The sequence below is a fragment of the Colossoma macropomum genome, unplaced genomic scaffold, assembly GCF_904425465.1.
Source record: "Colossoma macropomum unplaced genomic scaffold, Colossoma_macropomum, whole genome shotgun sequence".
Taxonomy (NCBI): domain Eukaryota; kingdom Metazoa; phylum Chordata; class Actinopteri; order Characiformes; family Serrasalmidae; genus Colossoma; species Colossoma macropomum.
In genome coordinates this window covers 25579185-25604878 of record NW_023494786.1, presented here as the reverse complement: position 1 = coordinate 25604878, position 25694 = coordinate 25579185, and the positions used below count along the sequence as shown (strand labels likewise).

The 25694-nt window shown below is 39.0% G+C and overlaps 1 protein-coding gene across 5 annotated transcripts in view; it reads right to left on the bottom strand.

Moving 5' to 3' along the window:
- Positions 1 to 25694, bottom strand: part of stard13b (StAR-related lipid transfer (START) domain containing 13b) — a 154184-nt gene that overhangs the window by 37939 nt on the left and 90551 nt on the right. The window contains exon 1 of one of the 5 annotated variants that reach the window (XM_036564905.1): positions 19826 to 20630. The exons of 3 other annotated variants lie outside the window; for them this stretch is intronic. In XM_036564905.1, the coding sequence (XP_036420798.1) occupies positions 19826 to 19949 (124 nt within the window). In that variant the 5' untranslated portion in view covers positions 19950 to 20630. Of the gene's footprint in view, positions 1 to 9189; positions 9498 to 19825; positions 20631 to 25694 lie in introns of those variants that run through there. One more of the 5 variants, XM_036564899.1, reaches the window with a different exon arrangement.

The window sequence follows — 25694 nt, the reverse complement described above, 5'->3', positions numbered from 1 at the left end:
GACAGAATGGATTCCATGAGCATCATAAAAATAGTGTCTCATAGACAGAAGTAGGTCACATGGCTGTTGTGTCATACTGGTTAATTACTAAGGTGAAAATTCCCATTGTTCCCACATCCTTTGTCCTTATAAAGCAGCATATGCTATACCAGAGCAAACAAACTTGGGTCTTTCCCCCAAACTGAAACTGAATGACTGTAGAAAACCACCAAGCTCAAACGTAATGCATGGAGTAGAGCCAACACTCAGACTGGTACCTGTGGAGCGTGTCTGCTTTAAGAGCTCTGTGAGTCATTTTTCAAGCTGAGTAATAGTCTGTACTTTGCTCTAGTGGGAACGCTATTCTGAACATTATAACATAATAACAATCCAGTGGTGTCAGTAAAAAATGAAAACTTAATACTATCATTAGGCAAACATACACATTACAATTTAAATTCCATGGTGTGCTTCAACCTTCCCTCAACAACACATCTCAAAGACTGCAGTGCTGATGGGGCTGTGTAGCAATAGCTCACATTCTCAAGAGCTCCTTCACATTAAAACATTTCAATAGCTGGCACTCATATATGCAAACCTGTACCCATCCCAAACGAGCCTACAGCACTGCTGAATGGGACATCCATTGAGTGAAGGAGGGAGGAAGAACTTGAGTGCTCGTCCTCCTTCAGGCTCAAGTGGTTAAACACTCTCCCCTACTCCGGCTGCCCAAAACAAAAAGAAAGGCTTTGCCCTCATACTTCTCACAAACCTCCTGTTAGCCTCTCAAGCTGTTCAGAACAAGAGCCTCTTCTCAAAGCAGAGAGTTCACTCATCCTTTACTGCCGATGATACACTGGGACGACGTAACTTGGAACAACTTTTAGCGAACAACATTCATTGGCCTTTTTTATTGTCATTATGCAAATTATGCAGCGGACTCACAGCAGATGAAGATTTAGATTTCCCTGAAACAGCCAGGCCTGTGTGGCCTAAAGACGTCTATAACTTCATCAGCTTACTGCATATAAAGAATTTTTGTTTTTGTATATTCAAACTACATTAGCTAGTATTTAGTATATTCAAACTACATTAGCTAACTCGCACCACAAAAACAGAATAAGGGATCTTTCTAGGAGAAGAAAAGCTATCCAAATAAACCATAGCACTTAGCTGCCAATCATCCAGTGCTGATGCTAGCAAAATGCTATCAGTCCAATCTAGCCACAACCGAGAGGGCTTATGCTAATGCTTATGAAAGCTAGAAGTCATACAAGCGAAACAGTGTGTGAGGTGAGTTCTGCTTTAAAATTCACCAGCTAAGGAACCTCATGACTTGGTAGAGACAGATCTAGTATGTCGCTGTTGTCAGAACAAAACCTCAAATCTCTATTTTTGTCGTTTTTCGGTTTTTGACATAATTTGAAAATGCCTGTTGCTCTTTACATTGTATGTAAATTTCATGATGAATGGACCCAAAGAAATGGCCCAAAATGACCTGGAAAAAAGTCTGGTTCCATTGACTTACATTAAAAGTAAAGTACATTTTTTTCTTCTCCTGTAAAGTTATCATTTTGGAGATACAAGGTTTTGTTCTGACAGCAGCGATGTACAGCTGCTAGAACGCTACTCCAGAGGTGAAGGATGGAAGGCAACAGCCCAAAGCCAAGCTTAGCAGTGAGATAATGATCTTAACAGGAAGTGCTAGCAAGGCCCATATGGGGCTAATGGATGCTGAAGGTGATGTTCAAGAGGTCAGAGACCTTTCTCCTGCCCTTTTTACTAGTTAGTGATGATGTAAGGGGTGACAATGTGCTAGGCAAGATGGTAGGGTTGTCACAATACCATCATTTTGACTTTGATACCAATACCAAGTGCACTACTGAAACATTCTATACCAAACCAATACTATGTCAAAAAAAAAGTCAGCATCTGTACATCCAGTGATTTCTGGACTGACAAGTGTTACAGCTCAATCAACATAAATCAAATAAGTAACTAAACGATTTAAACAAGGCCATACTTAACATGTTCTGAAGGGAAGATTAATAGTGAGATTGATTAAAACCTACAGTACACCCAGACAATCAGCACACTGTTCAAAACAAACACATATATTTTACACATACATACACACACATGTTATACTGAATAAAACTCTTTACCTGTTTTAGATGTGTTATGTTGCTGCATCAAGGCTGCTATGTAACTGTTTTCAATACCTTGTTAAGACCTCAACACAAAAAAAAAGTAGTACCATTTCCAACAATAACCACAAACTCAGATATGGCACATATTAATGTCTATTTTATTCAAAAAGACTGGTTGAAATTCAACTTTTACATGTGCTTTAAAATATATTTTGTCATTTCAATGTAATTGACTTATTATCAGTTCTGTTGTCTTGTAGCCCTTCTTTATAGGCCAGTCTCTGACCATTGTTGGCTGAAAATTTCTGGTTGGTGTTCAATTCTGAGATAGTTATACACTGTGACTCTTTTCAACCTGGTCATTAGGTACAATTCTTTGAATTTAATATCTCTAAGAGTAAAAATAAGACATCTTCAGACGTATTAGGTCGTTTCATTTTAAAACCTATGTTAAGCCTTTTTAAGGGAACCCTTAAATATTGGCATGCTCTCTTTTATTCACCTAAAAGCAAAAACTAGAAATGTAATGTTTTAATAGAAAATAAAGAATTATAAGTATTAAAAGTTAGATAATTGAATTACTTACTATCTGGTAGCACTTTAAAAAACTTTAATCAACACTACAAGACAGTGATTAGTTTTTCAGACTGTACGCCATTGTCAGTGGTGCTGTAAAAGAAATATCTCACCTAAAGAGATCTATCGTTTGCTAGAAAGGCTAACAGTCATGACAATCTAAAAAACTTTTGACAGCATTTCAACAGACAACACAACGCTCCTTAGAGCAATCTGGCTCTGTGTAATTATTTTCCAGTTAAAGGCAGAAGTCAAATGCTGAAAACAGCAGTGTGAGCTGTGCATGGGGAAAATGATCAGGAATTCAGGAGAGGGTTACAAAAATTCAGCAGGAAATTTCCTCTGCATGAAGTCATGAATAGCTCTTTGACTCTGCACTGAGTGGGCAGTGTTTGAGCTCATGTATATCACTTGTTTGCCTGTCTTTGTAAGCACAAAAGCGCACATTTTATAGGGTGCATTTGCACGTTGTGTGTGCATATGTACACTGCGTGCATGAGCAGCAGTAACAGATGTGTGGATCCTAGTAGATCCTGTCTGGTAACCAGATGGCCACATTCTGAAATCCTGAAGGAAAGAGATGCCAAAGCAGCAAAGCAATGTGGCTTTCACAATGGTCTACTTTAAATAATACAGGGAGAAAGAGAATTCCTACAAAATCCACCGCAAATCCCTACATGGACTAAACACTCTGTCGTCGCTTACGTAGTTGAGAAGGCCTGCGTTTGTCTGCTGGAGCGCTCTAATTAATCAGACTTCATAAAAGGGGAAAAGGGGACACTCTTACTGAATCAACACTGTCGACCCATAAAAGCGACTGCTTGTTAACTGACTATATAGGCCGTTAGCAGCGGATAGAGTTCGCTAAAGTGATCCTGGCACAAGAGTTAGCATGTTACCATCAGCTAATAAAAGAGCAGTGTGCTCATGTCCTCAGTGAAAGGGGAATTCCACCAATGCTTTTAAATTTTGCATAATTTAATATTTAAGATGTAAACAAAGTTATTGGTTTAATGTGAAATTGTCTCTTCTTGAGGTAATAACCATTTAGGATCGTTCACAGTGGTGGCAAGAAGAACCAGACCTTAAACGGACATTAAAGTTACCACTCCAAAAACTGATATATTGAAAATATATTACAGTATATTACATTTATTTTTGTAATACACTCACAACCAATAACAGTATATTTCATTTTCATAGAGACAGGTTTTGTTATGGCAGTGATGATATATACTCAGTGCTGCTCTCCCTTCTCAGGAAGGCCCTCTTGGCCTGCTAATGGAAGCCATGCCAGAGCAAGCGTGTGCTAGCTCAGGCTGAAGGCATGGGTGAGTGCCTCTGAGTGCGGCCAGCCCCTCTCACTCTCTCTCTGTCAACAGAGCTGACCAGATGGAATGCAGAAACGTGTCATGAGGGTCGTACGACCGACCTTTTACTTTCTCCTGCCCCTTTGGGCAAACTTTAACCCTCACGCCCACCTCCTTATAGGCCAAGAAAGATGATGCACAGCCAATCAGAGGGACTGGACATAATTAGAAAGATTTTAAGAGATTTTAAGAGCGTCAACAAACTTCATCATTATGTAATGAACACAATGTTGTTTAGTTACCTTAAATTCCTTAAAGTAATTGTGTGCAAATTTTGGCAATTTCTTTTGACTAATAACCAACCATTATTAGCCAGTGACCAATCATTTCACTGCCAAACCTAAAATCAAAGATGCAACCCATCAAAATGTCAATCATAAAATGGATAGTTTTGGTTCTAAAATCATTTCAAGTCATTTCAAGTGGTTGTTAAATACTTGATAGTTGCAGGCTTACGACTCCGGTACATAAACTGAATTCTGTAATAATACACTGATGTATTAAAACATGTTTCTTGTAGTGACCATTAAATGCAGTACTGACAGGTGGGGTCGAGCACCAGCATATATATGAAGTAGCCTGAAACCACATGAAATACACAACCCTATCCAGTTTTGTTTAAACTATCAATAATCTTTGTTTAAAATATCAATAATATTTATCGCTGGAATGCTTGAATGCTTGTGTGCTGATGTTTGTAGCTTAATTACAACAGAAATCTGTACCTGCTTTAGCTTTAGTCAGAGGATCCTATCTATAACCTACACAAATTATTCACGCTAATAAAGTAATTTAATTTAAGTTTTTAATTGTGTTCACACAAAGAGTCAGGTATAGGCAAAGAACCATAAAGCATCGACATTACACAGCAGGTCTAATGTAGAAATCAGTTTTTTTAACCAGTGCTTCGATGACACTGATTCTTATTTTCACCAGGATAGTTAGCTATGTTAGCATCAGGCTAGCAGGGTTAGCCTGGTGCCATATGGGATTTTTAGGTCAGCTCAAGTTAAAATACTGACATTTTTAGCTCATAACAGGCATAAAAGGAATATTCTTCACTTTCTATGTCTCGCTTTTTAAGTAATGCTTCATTTAAAGGTTTCAAGTTGAATCTATATTTTATAAGTGTAGCATTAGCCTGTTAGCTGGTTAGCTATCTGCTGCCTGTCCAGCCAGTTATAAACAGAATATAATGTATAAACCAGTCAATCCGAGTCTGTTGGGAGCAAACAGCGATGTTCAACTGACAGTTGTTCATCTGGTTGCATTTTATGGGCTCAGATTTCAACTCTAACAACTGGGCTTTTTCAATGAGTCATTATGAAGCCACATTCTCATGTCTGCTGAAGCTCTGCGGTATTTATGCTTTGTAACATTGCTGTTCTTGCCATAATTTCAGTCTTACTCGGCTGCACTGACAGCTGCAAACTGCACGTTGACTCAGAATGCCTAAGAGACAATTAATGGGAAAAATATATGGGAAAAAAAAAAGTACACTTTCGCTAAAAGTGGTAAGGGTGGATACAGTGATGGGCTACTGAAATAAATTCTACATTATAAAGTTCTAAATTTACATTTGCCACTCTTTACTAGCCCAAGTTAAAATGAACATAGGTGCCATGATCATGGCTAGCTTTCACTCAATGAATCTCAGAAGCTTTTGAAGTCGTCGCCATCCACCATGTACTTCTATGCAATTTCTGCATAATAAAATCCATGTGTGCTTTCCTCACAATGCTGTGCATCGCACTTTCTCTCAGAGAACATGGACCAAATGGTCATCTGTCTTATCCTTTGTGGACGATTTCCTTCAATATGAGATATGGTCATGCTATCATCTTCTTAAAAATGGTCCCAAACACTACTGTGTTGACAGAACACTGTCAAAACAGTAGTGACAGAATTTTTGACAGAATTTTTAGTAGGCCTTTCTAGCAGAGCCGTCTACCTATTGCAGGTATACAATTCCATTTTTATAATAAACCCTAAACGCCTATTCAAATAGGAAATTAAATTAACCTTTATAAACCTTTTCTAACCAACAGCATTGCCCAAACAACAGTTTATCTATCCCAAGCTGATGAAACATGTCTTATTTAAGTGGAAATGATGGACAACTTTTAGCTTTCTCCTGCTCTTTAGGCTTTATTTATTTCACATACTATATTACAGTGTACTAAACTGAAATAAATGCTTTACATCAAGTAAATTTAATGCACTACTTGCAGCTTACTGTAGACGACATAACTATCCAAACAGAAATACATCAAACTTGCAATGACCTTAACTGTCCACCAACTACCTAAAAAATCTATGAGAGTAGGTTTAAAATATTTACACTGAAAACTGGACAAATATGGACACATGGACGAAAAGAATGTCTAGTCTTGGAACACTTCAAAAACACAGGGAAAATAAATAGCATGCAATACTACTCACAATACAATACGGAGCTGTCTGTCTGTGAAACCACTGTAATCTTACACTTGAGGATGCATATGGCTCTCCGTTATTGAATAATTCTCTTCAGCAGTGCTGTGGGGCTGCAGACAATTGACATTTTTCCAGCACAACTGACCTAAATACCTTGTGCTGATGTCAACCCCAGACAACTTTGATCCCCCCTGCCTGCAACCCCTAACTACAAGACCCCACACGTCCTTCTGCATCCCATCGCAGATAATCTAGATCCCCTGAATGCATAACACATGCCTGTGCTGGGCCTTGAGATTTCATGGTCTTCAGTCAAAGAATAACCTACAGTATGACTGATAACGCACGTATGCAGTCAGCCGCTCAGAGCCACGTTACAGTTAACATCCTCCAAAAGCTTTAGAAGGTCACTTTGCCCCATTTCGAATTTGGACCATGGAAGAAAAGTGTGAAAGACAATAACACTTTGTCAATGCAGTTTAATTAAAGGCTTTGCATTGACCAAGAATTCTACAATTTCTCTCAAAACAGCCTCAAACCATGTCCAAAAATATTCAGCTATCATAACTGCCACACAGTAAAACAATACTCATAATTTAGTAGATCGATTGGAACGACACATAGTACAGCAATTCAATTCAATTTTAAAGTTTTTTTGCTATTTTTATCTTAATTTAATTTGTCTTTTTCATTTGAAAATATAAATTTGTATTTACTCTCTTTCATTTAATGTCTCTTTGTAAACCTTTAAAAAGTGAACCAAAACACCAATGTTATCTGGCACAAGTAAAAGGTTTTAGTCATTTTATTATTTAAAGATGGGTATTTATCATATTTATCATATTTACCAGTATTTATCCTACTTGTGAGAATATCCCACTTGCTATATACCCCTGCTGTATAGACTCAAGCCTTAATGCTTGAGTGCTTTAAGTATTATATCACAATACTTAAAGACATTTTCACGATACATGATATGTATTACATGTACAAGGCACTAATACTGCCATATTTAAGAAATGACATTAAAAACTCTTGGCACAGTGCTCTCACACATGCTACAACCAATTTAAAGAGACTAACTATCTTGTCTTTTTAATGCAAAACGCAGTTGTTCAGCATTCTTTAAGTAATGACAATGTCCACAATATACTAAGAAAAGTTAGAGTAAAATAGTGTATATCGTGTATCTCAGCAATAAAATATGTCACTTATAAACAGTGTCATCTGTAACTCATGCTTCATTGCAGCCAAATACTTCAGAAACACTAATATTGGGATATGTAACATGTATTACAGTGGATTATATGGAAATGTTTATCTTTGAGAGCTTGTAAAATATGGGTGTCTTCTGAACCTGCTGGGGGCTTCAGGGCCACACCTGCATGTGCAAATGTATATGTGTCTGTAAGGGGAGGGGGGTGTGAGGGTCCTAACCCCTCTTGTCATGCGTGCTCATCCCCCCAGGTGAGCCTCCATGCTGGTTAGAACAAAAGCAGTAGGGAGGGCCCGGCTGCTCCGAGGGGTCAAATCACGTTTGCTCAGGCTTTCTACCATTGTCCTTCACTGAAAGCAACAGCCTGAGGTGTCAACATTCTTAGAAACTCACAAGCATGACTCACTTTAGTTGACCACGAATCATCGCTGACCTTACAACTTTGACAGTTTCCTGTCACAAAGTTCAATATTGACTTGTGTGGCTGTCAGACATTATTAGGACAAACTGTACTCTTAAAAATCAAGTCTAGAATGGTTCTTTGGAGCAATTCCATAGAAAACAAACACTTTTTGTTAATGAGATATGAGTGTGAAAAACCTTTTTAAAGTTTAAAGAACCTCCACAAAATGTAAAGGTTCTAGAAAGAACCCTTAAATTGGTACACTCCTAAAAATAAAGGTACCAAAAAGGGTTTGTTGTAGCAATTCCATAGAAGACCCATTTTTGGTTCCCTAAAGAACCTTTCAGTGGACAGTTCTTTAAAGAACTATTTTTGTAAATGATATGAGAGTGAAGAACATTTTTAAAGTGTAAAGAACCTCCATATAATGGAAAGGTTTTAGGAAAAACCCTTAAATTGGTACACAACCTTTAAAGAAAAGATTCTTTAAAAAAAACTAAAGGTTCTTTAAACTTGCACACATTTTTTTCAAACATGGTTCTTTAGGGAAACAAAATTGGTTCTTCTATGAAATTGCTAAAAGAACTCTATATTTAGAGTCACTAATAAAAGGTTATTTGGAGTGATTCCAAAGAATTTCTTGTGGTTCCCTAAAGAACCTTTAAAGGATGGTTGTTTACAAAATGCAACTGAAAGCATTTAATTAAATGCTTCTAAAAGTAATACATTTTCTATGGCATTTCTCCAAATAAGCCCTATTGGCATGTTTATTTTTAACAGTTGTGTTTTTAATTATTGATGACAACAAGCTTACCAAGCATTTCATTACAGCACAGTTCCTTGAAAGTAAGCTGAAAACTCTAATGCTTCATGTCACAATGTGACATGTTTAAACTGCTATTCTTAAAATTCTCCAACCAAAAGGCAAAAACAGCCCAGCAAAGTCAAAGTCGGCCAAAGCCTTTCACCAAGCTACATTCTCTGAGCCACATGTTCTCAGAGACAAAGTACATAGTCTGTCCAAGAACACTAAGTGAGTATGACGCCACCTGGCCATACCTGCAGCTATCCTCCTCAGCAGCTGCTGGCGGGCGATGATTCGGCCCAGCCTGTAGCTGGAGCGTCTGCGGAGATGATCCATCCTCAGGTAGATGTCCTGCGTCTCTGGGGTCATACTGCCCAAACACTCGCTGCTCTCGGACTCTGGCAGCTCCTTGAACATGGCTACACAACTGCCACCCCCCCAACTTTCCCCGAAAAACAAATACCGAAAAAAAACAACACACAGTCACGCAAATGTGTGTCCACCAACAGCCCCACACGTGTGAGATATGAGACCTAAGAGCTGTACGGAATCTGGGCGTAGGGCCAGGGGCCAAGTCTCCGCCCCCCTTCAGGGTCATATGACCAGCATGGAGCCAATGCGGAGCAAAGCAGTAGGGGCCGGCTATGAAGCTAAAGCTGAATCCAAGGTCTGTGCTAGCAGGGCTAGGCGCGGGAGGGAAATATAAATACCAGAGGAATGCTTGTGAACTGACAAGAGTAGAGAGAAGGGAGTGGAGCAGAGGGGGGCCGTGGGAGGGCAAAGAAAAACAGCATGGGCTGAGACCCGCCCTGGCCCAAAAAGAACAAGCCCATCGCTGTGAAGCCCCAAGCAGGTGCCAAGTTTACTCGGGAGAAGCTGTTGCTTAACGAATAAGAACGAGAGAAGGCGAAGGTGGAAGAGACAGTATAACTGTTTCGACAGAGCATCATAAAACGGCTGGCAAAATCTTAATGAAAACTCCTATTGCAAAAACAATAGTGTGTTACTGTGTTCTTATGCTTGTTTCTTCTGAAAAAAGCACGAAGATTGCAAGGAAGGGAAGTGATTATAATAAAGGACCCAAGGGTATCCCCCCCTCCCCTGCCCCCTGCCCAGCAGAGAGGCCTTTCACCTGGTGAAATAGCCACACACACTTTCACAGGCATTTTTAACACCAGCCCAACTTTCAGTCCAACACACAGCCTGTGGTTAATTCAGCAGCAATATGTTACTGCGTCCTCTTATCAGTTCAAATACAAGAAATCAACATTTTAATAGTGCAGTATACAGGAGTAAATGATGTGGTTGATCAGCCAAGACAAGCTCAGCATCCAATTTTGTTGCTTTGTTAGTTTAGATCTGGACCTGCAAGGCTAACAGTCACCTATTTTTTCTCTGTAAATAAATACTTCCCCAAAACCTCTCTCAACCCTCTCAAACCACATCCAGGTCTTCATTAAGGTCACACAGACCTGTCAGTGTGGTTTAAGACATAGCATGACTAAATTAACATGAACAAAACTTCCCTATGTAGATTAACGCAGCAGTCAGACATTTTAGACAACAGGTGTTGTGCTGAATTCTGATTCCCTTTCTCGAGCACGCATGCCACACAGGCACAGATGCAAGATAACATTTGTGACTTTTGCTTCATCTTATAAATAACTGTTCATCTTGAATTTTCAAACTGAAGATACATGTTTATAAACTATTGAAAGTCAATATGCCTGATGTGTGTGTGTGCAAAGGGGAGTCAGAAGTCATTGTCTAAAATAGCTGCCCACTGAGTTCATTTATACAGAGAGGTTTTGTTCATTTTTGTGGTTCACAGTAAGTCATACTATGTCCTGATCTAGTAGTTCTCAAAGCAGTCTTCAGGGCCCCCTAGACGGTCCACATTTTTGTTTCAACAAGAAAATGTGGACCGTCTGGGGGACCCTGAGGACTGCTTTGAGTACCACTGGTCTGAACCACACTGACAAGTCTGTGCAGTCGTAACGAAGAGCTGGATGCGGTTTGAGCAGGTTGAGAAAAGTCTGGGGCATGGACTTACTGAAAAGATTTGGGTGACTGCTGACTTTTCTTAGTTTTTGTCAGCATCATTGCTTCAGCAACGGAATCATAATTTAGACACCAAACATGTCTTGGCTGATGGACAATTTCAAGGCTAAGTGAAATTGGAGATAATGTAAACTATTTGAAGGTACTAATTCAAGGTTTTGGATTAAATGCGATTAAATAATCAAGAATAAATGCTGAAATATAAACATTTCTAACATGTAGAAACTGGGACTAGATCTACTTGGATCAGCATTACAGATAAATAAATACACCATCAATTATTGGTTTGAAGTATCAGTCAAGTCTAAATATCTGTCTGATGCTGACCACTTTTTAAAGTATCTGCCAATACCAATAAGAATCCAACATTATTGTACATCCCTAAAAATGACCCTGTTAAGAGTCTAACATTTCAATTTACTCAAGTTCACATTTACAACACAAACACTCTAAACTCACAAATGCACCTCTTACTGTCTGGAACATTTGAGGCCTTAATGCTTTTAAATAGCCAATTTCTTTGCAAATAAATGTATCCATGGTTGCTTTAAACCCACTCAAACACTAGTGAGTTGTACACAGGCTAACTGCTTTTAAGCGAGAGAGAAACTATACAGCTATTTGAACAGTGTACGAATGGGCACAGCACCAAGTTAAACACATTTTCTGCCCTTATTGCCTGACTGGCACACTCAGCTCATGGTAAAACCACACAAAGGCTGCGATTCAAGCGGCTGCATTTAGCGTCCTGCTATACTTGAACCAGCCCATATTCTTTCCTCCAGCTCCCCAACACCATGTTTTTCCTCTCCGACAGTTCTGACATGTTTGTGCGAGCTGCGCAACAGCAACACAAATGATTTCATTTATTGACTTAAAGCTTAAGCACGCAAACAAGGTACGTTCTGTGCCCACGTTGTTCAGTAAGGCAGACACACTCTAATGACTTCAGGTGTGACTTCCTGGGTTTTCAGTGACGTTTGCAGTAGACTAGATTCTTTTCACATTCGTACTGGACATATCAGACACAGGGGTACAGTTGGTATTATGGTAGGGAAAGCTGGTAGAAGGTACCATAACTTTACACATCTTTACACATTTCTACTGCAGTCTATGTAAAATCCTGAAACCTGTAGGCCTGGACAGCACCCTCTCCTTATCTAATATGTAAAGATCATTTTATGATTGGTTGAGTCGTATGATTAGTTTCATGTTGATAAGCTGCAGTTACACCCTTGCTATGACCTTAATACTGATTTTCTAATCATAAGCAAAGAAATTCCCAATGGAAATTACATTTAGTAATGCACTGATACCACTTTTTCCTTCTGATACCTGATTCTCAAGTATCTGCTGATACCGAGTACCAATACCAACTCTGTTTAACATGATTACTTAACAGGTGCCTATAATTCCTGATTTTTATACCATTGTATACCATTTAAATACTGTATTTTGGTTAAAAAAGTATTCTGTTTGGAAATAAAATATACTAAGCTTAAAAGAATTGCATTTATTGGTTAGATAACTTCACAGTTCAGTGGTTTCAGAGCTAGAAGCCACTGTGCTCTTTGATATGGTTTATATGTTATGTACTTTATTGGTCCTACAAGGGAAATTTGTCATTTTGCTGTCTAACTATGCCCAATCTGGGAGCAGCACAGCGTCACCAGCAAAACAGCGCCGCCTGGGGCAGAGGGGGATTAAGTGCCTTGCCCAAGGGGGCAACCAGGTATACTTAGTCAGATGTGGGATTTGAACTCGCAACCTTCCAGTTGACGGCTCATTCTCCTACCACTAGGCAAGCAAGCAAAGTTTATTTATGTAGCGCTTTTTACAACAGGTGTTGTCACAAAGCAGCTTTACAGAAAAATCAGCATTACAGGAAAAAAAAAAAGGCTAGGCTACCGGCCAACTCAGTTTATCTTTTAATAAGGGACGAGCATGGGTACTCAAACATTCTCCATTTTATACAATATATGACTGTATAATAACTCAAAAATGCACAACAATCATCCATAATGCCTCTCGGTCATTAAGACTGGCACCCTTAGACAAATGATTCCACACAATGATTAAGAAGGCGAATGCTGGCTGAGTAAAAATGGCTCAGAATGGATCTCGGAGAACATCGAAAGCTTTGCCAGAACGCAGCCATAAACTTTAGCACTCTCAGCGCACAAACTGGCCAGACTTCCATCATCTATTTACAGGAGCTAATGACAAATAGCTGACAAGCTGGAAGAATTAATGTATGCAAACGTGGAGGAGAGAACAGACGGCCTACTGCCTGCCAAAGAATGCACATTCCACAAGCTCTCTCTCTCTCTCCCTCCCTCCCTCTCTCCCACACACATACACACACACACACACACACACACACAGTATCATGCTGACATAGTTGCAACTGTTAAGATTTGAGTGACAATAGCAAAATATCTAAGTATTAAAAGCTTACAAATGTGTTTTATCTATAGCATATATTTCATTATGTGTATTATCTATAAATTGTATCATGCGCATTTAAGCCAAAGGCTCCTCCAAAAATCCTAAAAAACATTAACAATCTTCTTTTTTTTTGTTGCTTCATGCATACAATAGGATCCAAACAGTACAAAATCATTATTTCTCATTTTATTACCATCCAAATTATTTGTTAAGTGTTCACAAATAATTACAGATTTATTTAATCTTTTTATTTTTGGCCAATATTTCAGCCTTTTTTGTATTTCAGCTCTTTGATCATTTTCAGATGAAAATTTCTGGTGGCCAATTATATTATGTTATATATGTAGCCTATATTAAGCAACTGTAAATCATTTATGCATGCAGCATTTTATCAGTTTTGAAATGTAATGTATATGACATCATCGCTGTCCACAAAAAACACACATGCATCTCCATTTTTTGTCGCTTTTTTCATGACGAATGGACCAAAAGAAATATTCCAAAATCACTTGGACCAAAACCTCTTCACATTAACTTACAGTAAAAGTTAAGAACATTTTTGCCCTCTCCTGTAAAGTTGCTATTTCGGATATACGTGTTTTTCTTTAGACAGCGACAAAACGTTATATGTTATAAAACCTTTGCTGATAGAGACGCGCTGATATTTTTTACATGTGCATATAACAATATCAAATCAAAGCAAATAACAGCTGCCCTGTGTCAAAATGATGACTGAACTAATATAAACACCCCAAAATGCCTCAGAATAACACTTTGTTACATTAACTTACACTGAAATTTAAGAAATATTTTTTTTCCTTCTCCTGTAAAGTTACCTTTTGTCCCAACAGTGATGATAAATTGGCGGATGATCCATTTGTAGAAGACGATATATTTATTACACATGCAGTAAAATGAAAAAAAGGCAGATATTTTAGTGGAGTAGCCCAGCATCACAGAATATTCTTCTCTAAAACAAATACATCACCAAATATCGGTCAAATCTGAACATCTGCTGTTATGATTCTGTTATCACTGTGCATCCCTACTTGGCTGATGTGATTCCAACATACAGCAGATCTCTATTTACTAACAGTCTATTATTCTTTTCCTTACTATCAAGATAAGTGGTAACACTTACGACAGTATCACAGACTGAATCCTTCACATTTATCTTCATCACCTGCACTATGAAACCTTACAGGTTCATCACTACGCTTCGCTGGAAGTGTATGTAATTCTATGCAGTGACGGTGGTGTGGTCCTTTCCAGGCCTGCCTCAACACGCTTGGTCTAAAACGCTACCTAGCATGAGTAAAGGAATCCGAGCCTGTAGAGGCCCTCAGGGTAAAGCCTGGTTAAGCGTTGGTTCAGCATGTGGTTGTGACGTGGAGTCACTTTGTTACATGGAAGTCAACTGACTTATTGATGCTCCATAAGCTTTGACAAAAACACTATGCAATGTAAAGACTCTTTTTTAAATTAAAATATATTAATTTGAAACAGTATTTTTGGTGAGCTAACTGGACGTTTTGAGCTTTTGAGCTACAGACACATGGTCCAGCTCTGTAGCCCAGCATTTTAAACTAAAAGCTCAATGCTATCTAGTGGCTCTAAACAAAGTATGCTAAAATTTCCCATATCCAAGTTCTCCTTAAACAACAACATAATTAAGCACAAATTCACAAATCATTAACTGATGCATCTATGCTTTTTCCTTTTCACAGTTGTGTGACATCTTTGCTAAACGAAAGCAAGGGACAACTTAGTGGCACCTATTTTATTTTTAATGCTGTTGACAAACTGTACATTTTGCCCTGAAAGTACTTAATCTATGACTACTCAAACTTTGGTCAGCCCAAAAACTCGGTAACCCCAGCCCCCTACCACCATCACCACCAAAAAAATAGAAAAGACAGATGAAATTCCAGAGCAATTCTGACTGGCTCTCACTTCTGCAAAGCTTGACTCCCTGCCCAAGAAGCTGCTTCTGCTCTTTATTTCAGGGACATGAAGAGGGAGATGAGATATCAACAGAGCCAGTGGAAAAAATGGATGGGCATAATATTTATTCTGGGAAGCGCCTCTGACCGAGGGCAATGGGCAGACGCCAGAGAAAACCAGCAGGTGCATTACATTTTGCTGGAGCTCGGAGAAAAGGCAGCCGTGCAAATGTTTTCGCAGCCATCGCCGAATTCCAGCTTGATTGAACTGCACATTTCTACTGTCAGAAATAATCGTTTTGCGTAACGTTTATGCTTCTTCTGACAGTTCGTCTTCAGGAATTTTGAGATGAGATCAACACTTGAATATAACTATATTTGGTAAAAGTGGATACAAGAAATTAAAGGTTTTAAATATGGAATATGGAAGCTAATCCATCTTCCTCAGGTAACGTCCATGATCTCTGACTTTAGGAAAAATATGACTGGAGGAACCTTTCATACTGAAGTGGAATACAGGCAATATAAACAATATTTTTGGGAGGTTTATGTTTCAAAATACCCTTTTTAAATTTTATTTTGACCAAATGAGTGCATACTTTATTGCATATCATTTATTGCATGTCACTTACTTACTTGTCCTTGCATCAGTTATTAAAATGGGTTATTAGTTAATGCGTCTGGAATTATTTATATTTTGCTTTTGGGCAGTGTGAAGGATGCCATGCTCAACTTTCTACCTGATTAGCCTTCAGTGGCAGAACTTTTAATAGGCCTCTATTTCAGGTTCAAATTCTTGCCTCATGTAGGGCAGCATCAGCTGGGATATTCTCTCTCCAGCCATATTAGGCCTTCCATTGTTTGGTGTGGGTATAAACAGGCAGGCTAGGCAGTGGAGAATGACTGGCACTTGCCTGGCACACTTTTATAAAACATATATGGAACAGAATGTGTAAAGCACGTTGACAATGTTCAGCTTCTAAATTCACAATTATCCCCATGTTGGACTCTACGTGATCCCAACTACAACAACTCCAAAACGTACCAGAAGAACAACAACACGGGACGAAATCCCACACAATCCCACGCAATTCTATTTTTTACATATTGTTATTGTGACAGTGCATTAAAAGCACATCAGTGAAACCCTGACATTCAGATTCAGATCCATTTACTGTCCTTCCAGAACATGTTGTACACGAAAGGGAATGAAATGTGGTACTCACTGGACATGGCATGGCTAAAGGTTTCAAAAACTCAAGACTTAGCAGCCAGTCTCAGCCTCCGTGAGCCATTAAGCATGCTTGTTGATTGGTTAAATTATGTTCTGAATATGTGTTCAGGGCTGTATATTAAATCTTAATTAAACAAGCAGCTCTGGTACTAGAAAAGTTGCACAAATGAAAACATTGTAGCACAATATTTTTAAAAAATCCATAATACTTCTAAATGTTAAGCCCAATATGTGGTAAAATCTTTCATTTTAACAGTGAGAAAGCCAGAGACAGAGAATGTATATTTCTTAATTTTACATTAATTTTGTAAAATGCACAGATAATTAATTTTCTCCACAATAATTCAAATTCCCCACACAGTGGTGCTACAGTTTTGTGTGCGTCATTGAAAAAGAAAGCCACAGCACAAATGCGCATGTTTTCAGCGTCAGATTTCAAAACGGGAAGCAAAGTAGTTTAATACCTAAAGGGGATGCATTCCTCAATGTTATTTATTATGTCATCTTAATTATTTCTAAAACAGGATATAGGCTAAAATTAGCATAGACAGTATGTGCTGATGGGGGTGCCTCAGCTTCAGATCCAGATATGTCTTTGGACTGATCCCAAACCATAGCTGGCATTATATAGGACAATACAGTTCAATACTGCAATAACAAATAACAATGTATTGTGCAGCCCTACTACAACAGCACCAACAAATCTACAGCAAGCATTAGATTATTAAACACTGTGTAGTATAGTTTCAAATCTCATTAGATGCAATCCTCCTCAGCTGTCTTCCATGTGAAAACAACTTCAAAGCAATACAGTTAAGGTTTAGTATGTTTTTCCTGTCACTTGCGTTTTTGTGCAATTTGCTCTATATAGTCATGTGCAAAAGTTTGTGCACCCATGATCAAATTATGTTTTGTTGATTTTTCTAAAAATGAGTACACATCTTCTACAGGAAACACACTTTCATTTTAATAATACAGTTTATTTGCTGAATTTTTCATAGTGGATAAAAAATAAAACATAAAATGTGGCCTGTGCAGAAGTCATGGCACATTTCATACTTTATATTTTATTTTTCCCAATATGTCAAACTCAGATATATAGACACTGTGCACTAAAATTGGCAGAAAATGCCATATTTAAGTGTGTTCTCTGTAGAAGATGTATTAACTTTTTCACAATCAACAAATCATATACCAGGGGTGTTTAAACCTTTGCATACAACTGTCTACGGTCCTAATGAACAACGAATAAATATCACTATCAGAAAGTGTGCACAGTGGGAAAAGGCAGCAGATATATACTCAAGCCTTGACCATGAAAGCACCACACTGCATTGGCTGACATCTAGTGGTCAGAGGGAAGGTAGTTTGTCTTGGTGTGGTAATATCTTTCATTCATTTCCTCAGGCTGTTCCATCAGTTCAAGGCAGTAAGTAAGACCATTAACACGGTTATATTACAGCAAAAGCTTTAAACTCCTCTACCATTACATTTACCCCTACAAGCACTGCTAAGATGAACGGCCTGGAATGATTACATTAAAGTTCACTTAAATTTTTAGTGCCAGCTTCCAAACACTGAGCTAAGCAGGTGCTGGACAACAGAAACGATCACCCAAAATAAAAACAGCACACTGCTCTGCGTCCATGAATATTTACTCTGAGCCCCAGAGAGATAACCTTTTGATCCATCTGGGATCTGGGTTAAGCAAATCCGAATCAAAGGCCGTCTGGGCATGTAGGAAAAAGGCTCTGCTGTACTATGTTTCCAATTAACTCTCCTGTAAATAAGAAGGGAATGCTGAAATTGAGCCCCGACTGGCAGATTTTACAAGCCAGCAGGAAAGATTCTTCTAAAGCTCTCACCAAATCAACCAAAGCTCAACCCAAACAGAGACAAAAAGATTTTATTAAAAGTATTATTCACTATTAAATGGCACTTTACACACAGACTTCCCAACTAATCTCTTATTATATCACTGTTCTTAAAGTTTATGCTGATGAATTACTCACCATATTGACCATTTTTTGCTATTTTATACATAAAAGCAGCTTATACTATGTCGATTTAAATAATACACACTATACACTAACAAATACTCTTAGAGTTTCAATATTTCAAGAAATCTATGAACAAGAAGTTCACAAAGGCTAAATAATAATACATGAAATAAAATAATAATATTTTTATGTATTATCTATCTATTTCAAGTTGTCTGCCTTGAGATTGGATCTCCACTTTTACAATACGATGGATGATATTGGTTTTATTACAACTTCATTTTCAATGTTATCCAGCTTTCTCAGTCATTTTAAATCATCTACATCTCAGTTCATCATTCAGAACACATTAATTAGAGCTACACATTATTTGAAACCTATGAAGTTGTTCAGGACTATCACATTACAGTCAGTTTCTATATTTGTCTGCAATCAGATTGGTTTAATATTGACGAAAACACTGATTCCAAACTTCTGAACAGTGCAAAGTTGACTTTTTTCTTTCTTTCATGCAGATGAATTATGAATAGCAACAGTTGGGCTATAACAAACGATAATGCAAATCTAGCCTAACACGCTTTGCATTATATGTAGGAGTGTGGGCCATTAAGCTGCACGCCTCAGTCACTGCAGTTACATGCTGCATATAACATATTAGCAACACCTTGTAACAAGTAATAAGATCCTAAGAAGTGATTTGGACAAGAATCATAGCCAGTTCACTACATCCTGAGAGAGGTGGGCAACCACTAGTAACATCTGTTAAAGACCCTTTTCCTGGATTTGTACTTTTCTGGCTACTTTGTTGAAAATGCTTGTGAGGAAAGAAAACTACTGCTGTCTTGGTTTCATTTTAGACCCTTCACATTTGGCTCATAATGACCTTTTTTTGGGTTTAATTCAGTCAGTCAGTTTTTGTTGACAGCAGCTGGACTGCTTTGCTGTGGCCCCTCTCACGTTTGAGCTTTAGCAATATCTTCTCTAAAGAAAAACACAATAGAGCCTAATGACTCCTGTTCTGTCAGATGCTGGGTGCACTAAGAGGTTCCACTGCACTCTAAGTTCCTCAGTACTTTCTAACCTCAGGTTTAGCTTTTGCTCGTCACTCTTGCTTCTCCTTGAGTCACTGGGTCGTTAAGTTAGAAGCACTTTTACCCGAGTGCTGTTTCAGGCAGTTTTAAGTGTGGTTCAGTCCTGCACTGACCTGCTAGCCGTCTCTCTCGGCTGGTTCTCCACAGGAAGCTCCAGGCTCTGCTGGTGGAGTCCCGGAGCTGCTCGCTGAAGGAGCGCCTGAGCTTCAGGCTCAGAGACTTTCTCTTGGCCGTCATGGTAAATCCGGGTTCATGCTGATTCCCGTTAGTCCCGCTGAGTCGCCGCGCTCCTCATGGCTCTGAACCGGTCTGCAGGCGCACAGCAGCGCGCTGTGTCCGGCCGAAAAGCGGCTCCATAGCGGCTAAAGTGTCCGCGATAGTCCTCTGTGCTCTCTGGGAACAGTTCTTCCTCTCTTTCACACCGCGAGCGCAGCAGTTCAGCGGAGATCAGCCCCTCCAGATCAGCCACTCTGAGCGACAGACAGTTCCACCTCAGAGTGGAAAAGGCGCGCTGCACGCGCTCTCTCTCTCTCTCTTTCTCTCGCTCTCGCTCTCTCTCTCTCTCTCTCTCTCTCTGTGAGCTACGTGCTGTTAGTGTACTGTCGCTCTGTGTACAGCCTGACAGAAAGGTGACATTCACTGCCACACTCTGCTCACTCTGTCTGTCTGCCTATCTATCTACAAAAATACTACTGACACCTAAAATCTAACCTAAATCTATCTAAATGTATCTGTCTGTCTCTATACATATAGTCTTTTTTAACTGTTAACTACTGCTATTAATACTAAACCAATAACGTGATAATAATAATAAAAAAATAATAAAAGTTGTTGATGGTGGTGGCACTAAATGGTGGCCCCAGATGTTTGTGTGTGTGTGTGTGTGTGTGTGTGTGTGTGTGTGAATGTGTATGTTTGTGTTTCCGCCCTGTGACAGACTGGCGATCTGTCCAGGGTGTTCCCTGTCTTTTGCCCAATAAACGCTGGGATGGGCTCCAGCAACCCCCACGACCCAGGAGGGTAAGTGGCTTAGAAGATGAATGAATGAATGAATGAATGAATGTTGGTGGTGATGGTGCCGATGCACCACTAGTTGCAGTATTGCTCTATCTATCTATCTATCTATCTATCTATCTATCTATCTATCTATCTATCTATCTATCTAAACATATCTGTCTGTCTCTATACATGTCTTTTTTCTGTTAACAATACTACTACTATTAATAACAACAACAACAATTGTTGATACTGGTGATGCTGGTGGTGAATACTGTTTGCAGTAATAGTATCTATCTATCTTTCTATCTATCTATCTATCTATCTATCTATCTATCTATCTGTCTCTGTACATATAGTCTTTTTATCTGATAACAATACTGCTAGTATTAATAATACAATGATAACAATAACAATCTATCTATCTATCCATCTGCCTATCTATCTACAGAAGCACTACTGACCCCCACGATCTACAGAATCTTTGTGTCCTGTGTAAAAAAGACCCTTGGGTGCAATTCGCGCTGACTGGACAAAAATGGACAGAAACGAGGTTCAGTTTCTTCAAAAGACAAGCCTTATTCCCACTTACAGTTCAAAAAACCTGGATTTTTCTCTCTGTGATTACACATTGTTTCACATGCCAAGAAGAAAAACACTGGGTTGTGCAAGCGAAGCACTGAGCCAAGCGTACAACGAAGATGGACAGTTCTCTTAATGAACGAACCTGTAGAGCTCCCACTCGTCTTCTCAGCAGGGTCTTAGCTTGCATTACTTCATAAGACAGGGAAGATTGCTTTATGCTATGAGCTTACCGACAGAAATCTGAAGAGCCAAAGGTTGGGCAGAAATGGCTGGGGTAACAGGAGTAGGTAAGAGCGGAAAGAGAAGACAGATGGGGATATTAATCATGCTAGTATGAACGATTGTGCCACATACCCTGAACGACTTCCATGGAAAAGCACCAGAACATGCTTCACAATGCACTCTGTAATCACTGAGAGAAATTAGTGGTACATTATGTTTCTCTCTGGTTTGGAAATCTGCGAAGGCAGCTGTGTTAGGCCTGCCAATCATCAGGTCTGAACGTGAGCGAGGGACAGTATGCAGCCTTCAACACAGAGAGCAGCGCATGGTCTGTGCTTTATTCTGTGATAGAGTCGTCTGATGGAAAAACCTCCTGGGAGAACGTGGACGGCATCTGCCGCGCCTCCGCTTATGTGTCAAAGGTTAAAGGTTGGGGCCAAACATTTCCCCTCATGTGGGATTTGCCATGGAATGCTTGACTTGGAGACAGTGCTGGCTGGACACTGAAGAAAAGGAAGGGTCAATTAGATTACTTTGTGCTCTACATATTTCAATACTGACTGGCTGATCAATAAGCGTGAGTTCAGTGAATCGCATCCAGATTTACAGTGAAAGAGACACTGTCTGCAAACCGTGAGCTTTAATCATGTCGGCAACAGAAAGTACATCTTAAAATATACCAAGGACTGAACCAACTACTAGTTTTTGAAAAGCACTCTTATACACTGCCTGTCAAAAGATTATTAGGAAGTTTTCAAAGTAATATTTGATTTTGACTGGTACTTTGTAATTAAAGGGCCTACATCATGGAAAATGTCATTTTTTCACTTTTTTGAAGTGGTATGTAAACAAAGTTTCAAAACATCCTCAGTCCATACAGTCCATATACGGTACCTAAACTGCTAATTTTGAATTCAATGTTTTTGTGATGTCACAAAAGCAGCGTATTTACATATATCCACCTTTTCAGCCAGTAGAAGTGCTGCCCTATGCACTCATTGAAATTATGAGGAGTATTTCAGTCCAGACCGCTTCTTGAATGAGGCACAATACAGAGCAGCCAATCTGAACATTACTAATTTACATATATCAGTTTTAAAGTAACAGTAACAAAAACAGCCGGTTTAATTCTAAGAGATAAAGAGGGGATGAAAATTGGTCATATAAAAACGAATTATGACTCAAATTGGAACATAAAGCAACACAAACGTTAAAAACAAAAAACGTTATAATGTAAAATATGGGCCCGTTCGTAAAGGTTTTGCTAACATAACACAGCTATTTAGAAATATTTTCAGTATATATTGCAACAAGCAAGCAACATGCACCAAATTATGTATCCCAAAGTATCTTCCTTGCTATAAAGAATATATTTAGCTTAAATAATCTAAACATTTTGCCAGTTGTTCTGTCAGATTTGCAGTTTTTGCAAAGAAAAACTGAGATCTAAACAGCTTTCAGTTTAAGGTGTGAAAAGGGCAGATGTTAAATCTAACACATACACACCTCTTACGGTGGAGCCGCAGGAGCTTCTACAGTGAGAGGTTTAAAGACTGGGAAAAACTCTTTCTGATTATGTTTCTTAAAGGTGAAAGTAATGAAGACTACGAGCACTTTGGGGTGGATTCTTGGGGCGAGCTGTTTTTGCTAGCTGGCTAATTCTTCAACTGAATTACTCCTTTAACAAAGACAAAAGTTTAACAACCATTAGAGCCCAGTGCTATAGCACTAATTCTAACTAGCATCACAGATGTATTTATTAGCCTGTAGATCAGTGGCTATCTGTCACACTTTGTTTAGAGATTCTCGAATGCTTGTATGCTGTATTTGTGTAATGCATGCTGGGTATTGTAGTGAGAGAACACTAATGGATGAAAACACAAAAACGATACAAGATTGTGAATTCTGTAAAGCCGATGAGGCTCAGGGCTGCACTACAGGATATTACACAATGCAACAAACAACATTACATACCAGTTTTAGGCCAAAATGCCCCTTTAAGTTCTTGTAAACTGACAAAGACAACATGCTTATTTATTAATCATTTCAATCCCCTAAATGGCCAGGGCCCAAAGCTTTATTACACACTCCAATAAGAATTGCTCAGCTAGTTTGCACTGAAGTCCCTGTAGTTACTGAATAATAAGCTTTAACATGTAATATAAACCTGGGATTTTAAGAGCTTAAAAAAGCCAGCTAAATGTTTGATTGGCAATGTACTCTTTTTTCCAAAACTCAATTTCTGTGATCCACAGAATGGAGTCCTCCCCAGTAAAACTCCCCAGATGTCTATTTTCAGCTCTACTTGCTCAGTGTGCAGACAGACTGCAGGACACTCAATAGTGCAAGCTCAGGTCCTGTCCACTCAGACAACCTGTCTCGTTCTATCAGCCTTTCACAGACGTGCTGTGAGCCTACATGCCCAGATCACTGCCCCTGTCAGAGGCTTTAGTTCAGGCAAACAGACCCATTAGAGTGGCCTTAAATCCTGAACATTTCAATTAGACCAGTGGCTCCCAAACCTGTTCCTGGAACACTCCTTTTCTTATAATTTGCTCTCTTGCCAGGTCAAACACACCTATCTGCTAACTGACCTATCCATGCTAATCAGCCATGCTAAACGCATCACGATGTTGAACAAGCCTTAGAGCAGCTTTATGTTGGCCAAAATCCCATTCAACCTAATGAAAAACTGTATAGATTTTAGAGACGCTACTTATTTCATATTGTATTTGTTCTGTAAGTGTGTTTAATCATATTCGGGTCAAACAGGAGTAGTTTTTTTGTCACGTAATCAAGCTAACGCTGGCCCAGTGACAAATTATGTTGTTGTTTCCAGTCCTGCTGGTTTCAGTAACCTACAACAACATATTGCAGGTCAATGTGTAGCATGTTATCTGTAAACTTAATATTATGTAGGACTATAAACAAAATCATTGTAGCAGTTCAAAATTTAAAAAAATTGCATGTTTTGACAAACCTGTCTGTGCCATACAATGTCTTATTAGCTTGAATAGTCATGTTATTGGGCCTCATTCACCAATATCTGCTCACGTTTTTTCTTAAATTTGTTCTTGAAAAAGGTCCTAAGAAAAAGTCTACATCAGATTCATGACGCGTTATTAAACTGCAGAACTTTTCGCACCTTTGTGCTTTTGAGTGTGTGTAGATTCTGTTCTTCCCTGAGAACAAATCTCAAATAAGAAAACATTGGTGAATGTCAGAATCCTCATAAAAACTGCATAAGTGGGTTTTAAGGAAAAATCTGAAACTTTCTGAAAAATGGTTGGTGAATGAGGGACCATGTTCTGTACAGCTTATTTAACCTCATATTAGTCGCAAGCAAAGTGCTAATTATGCAGGACAGGGCTCAAGGACTCAGCCTCAGATGCTCCACCCACAAACGTAGGCACCATCTGAAACTTACTACATCTAAAGCTTGCCAGAAACATCAGGATTATGTCAGTTGCATTGTAATTGGCTATCTGCACATCCATGTGTACCTACTTCCAGGCATTGCTTATCATACCTTCATTGAAACAGTTACAAACAGCTGCCCGCTCTGCGTGCCATGACTAGTCTTTTGGATCAAGACGTATTTGTCGGATTGAAAAACAAGCATGAAGTTTACAGAATCATACCTTTGAAGCCTTTAGAAGCTAGTAAGCAAGATATCCTCCCATGAATACTACTTTGATTCCTGTGGGCGTATTTTTTGCCATAGCCCTGTTTTGAAAATCATCTGACCCTACAAAAACAATGTCAGACAATGTCGGCCCTTTCCTGTCAGAGTAGGTGATCCTTTACCACAATAAACCACACAATGCACCAAAGTCTCTTGGTGTTCATCCACGAGGCAGTACGGTACAGCGCGGTACGGATACAAATCCGAACCCTGAACTATCCATACCCTGATCGAGTACCTGCATCCGTTTCCCATCGCATACCAGAAGCGTGAAAGTAGGCAGAGTTCTCTTTAGCTTGCGTGGTCACATGATTTCTCATGCAAATCCAGCATTAACAGTAAACACAAACAACAGTAGCAACAGTAGAGAAGCTTCAAGTGCTGACTTATCTTTTACTTGCTATTTGATTTTATGCAAGGCAGTAATTCTGGGTAGTTAGTGTCCAATCAGTGTCTAGCTCCACCCACACATTCTTGTTCGGCACACTTGGCAC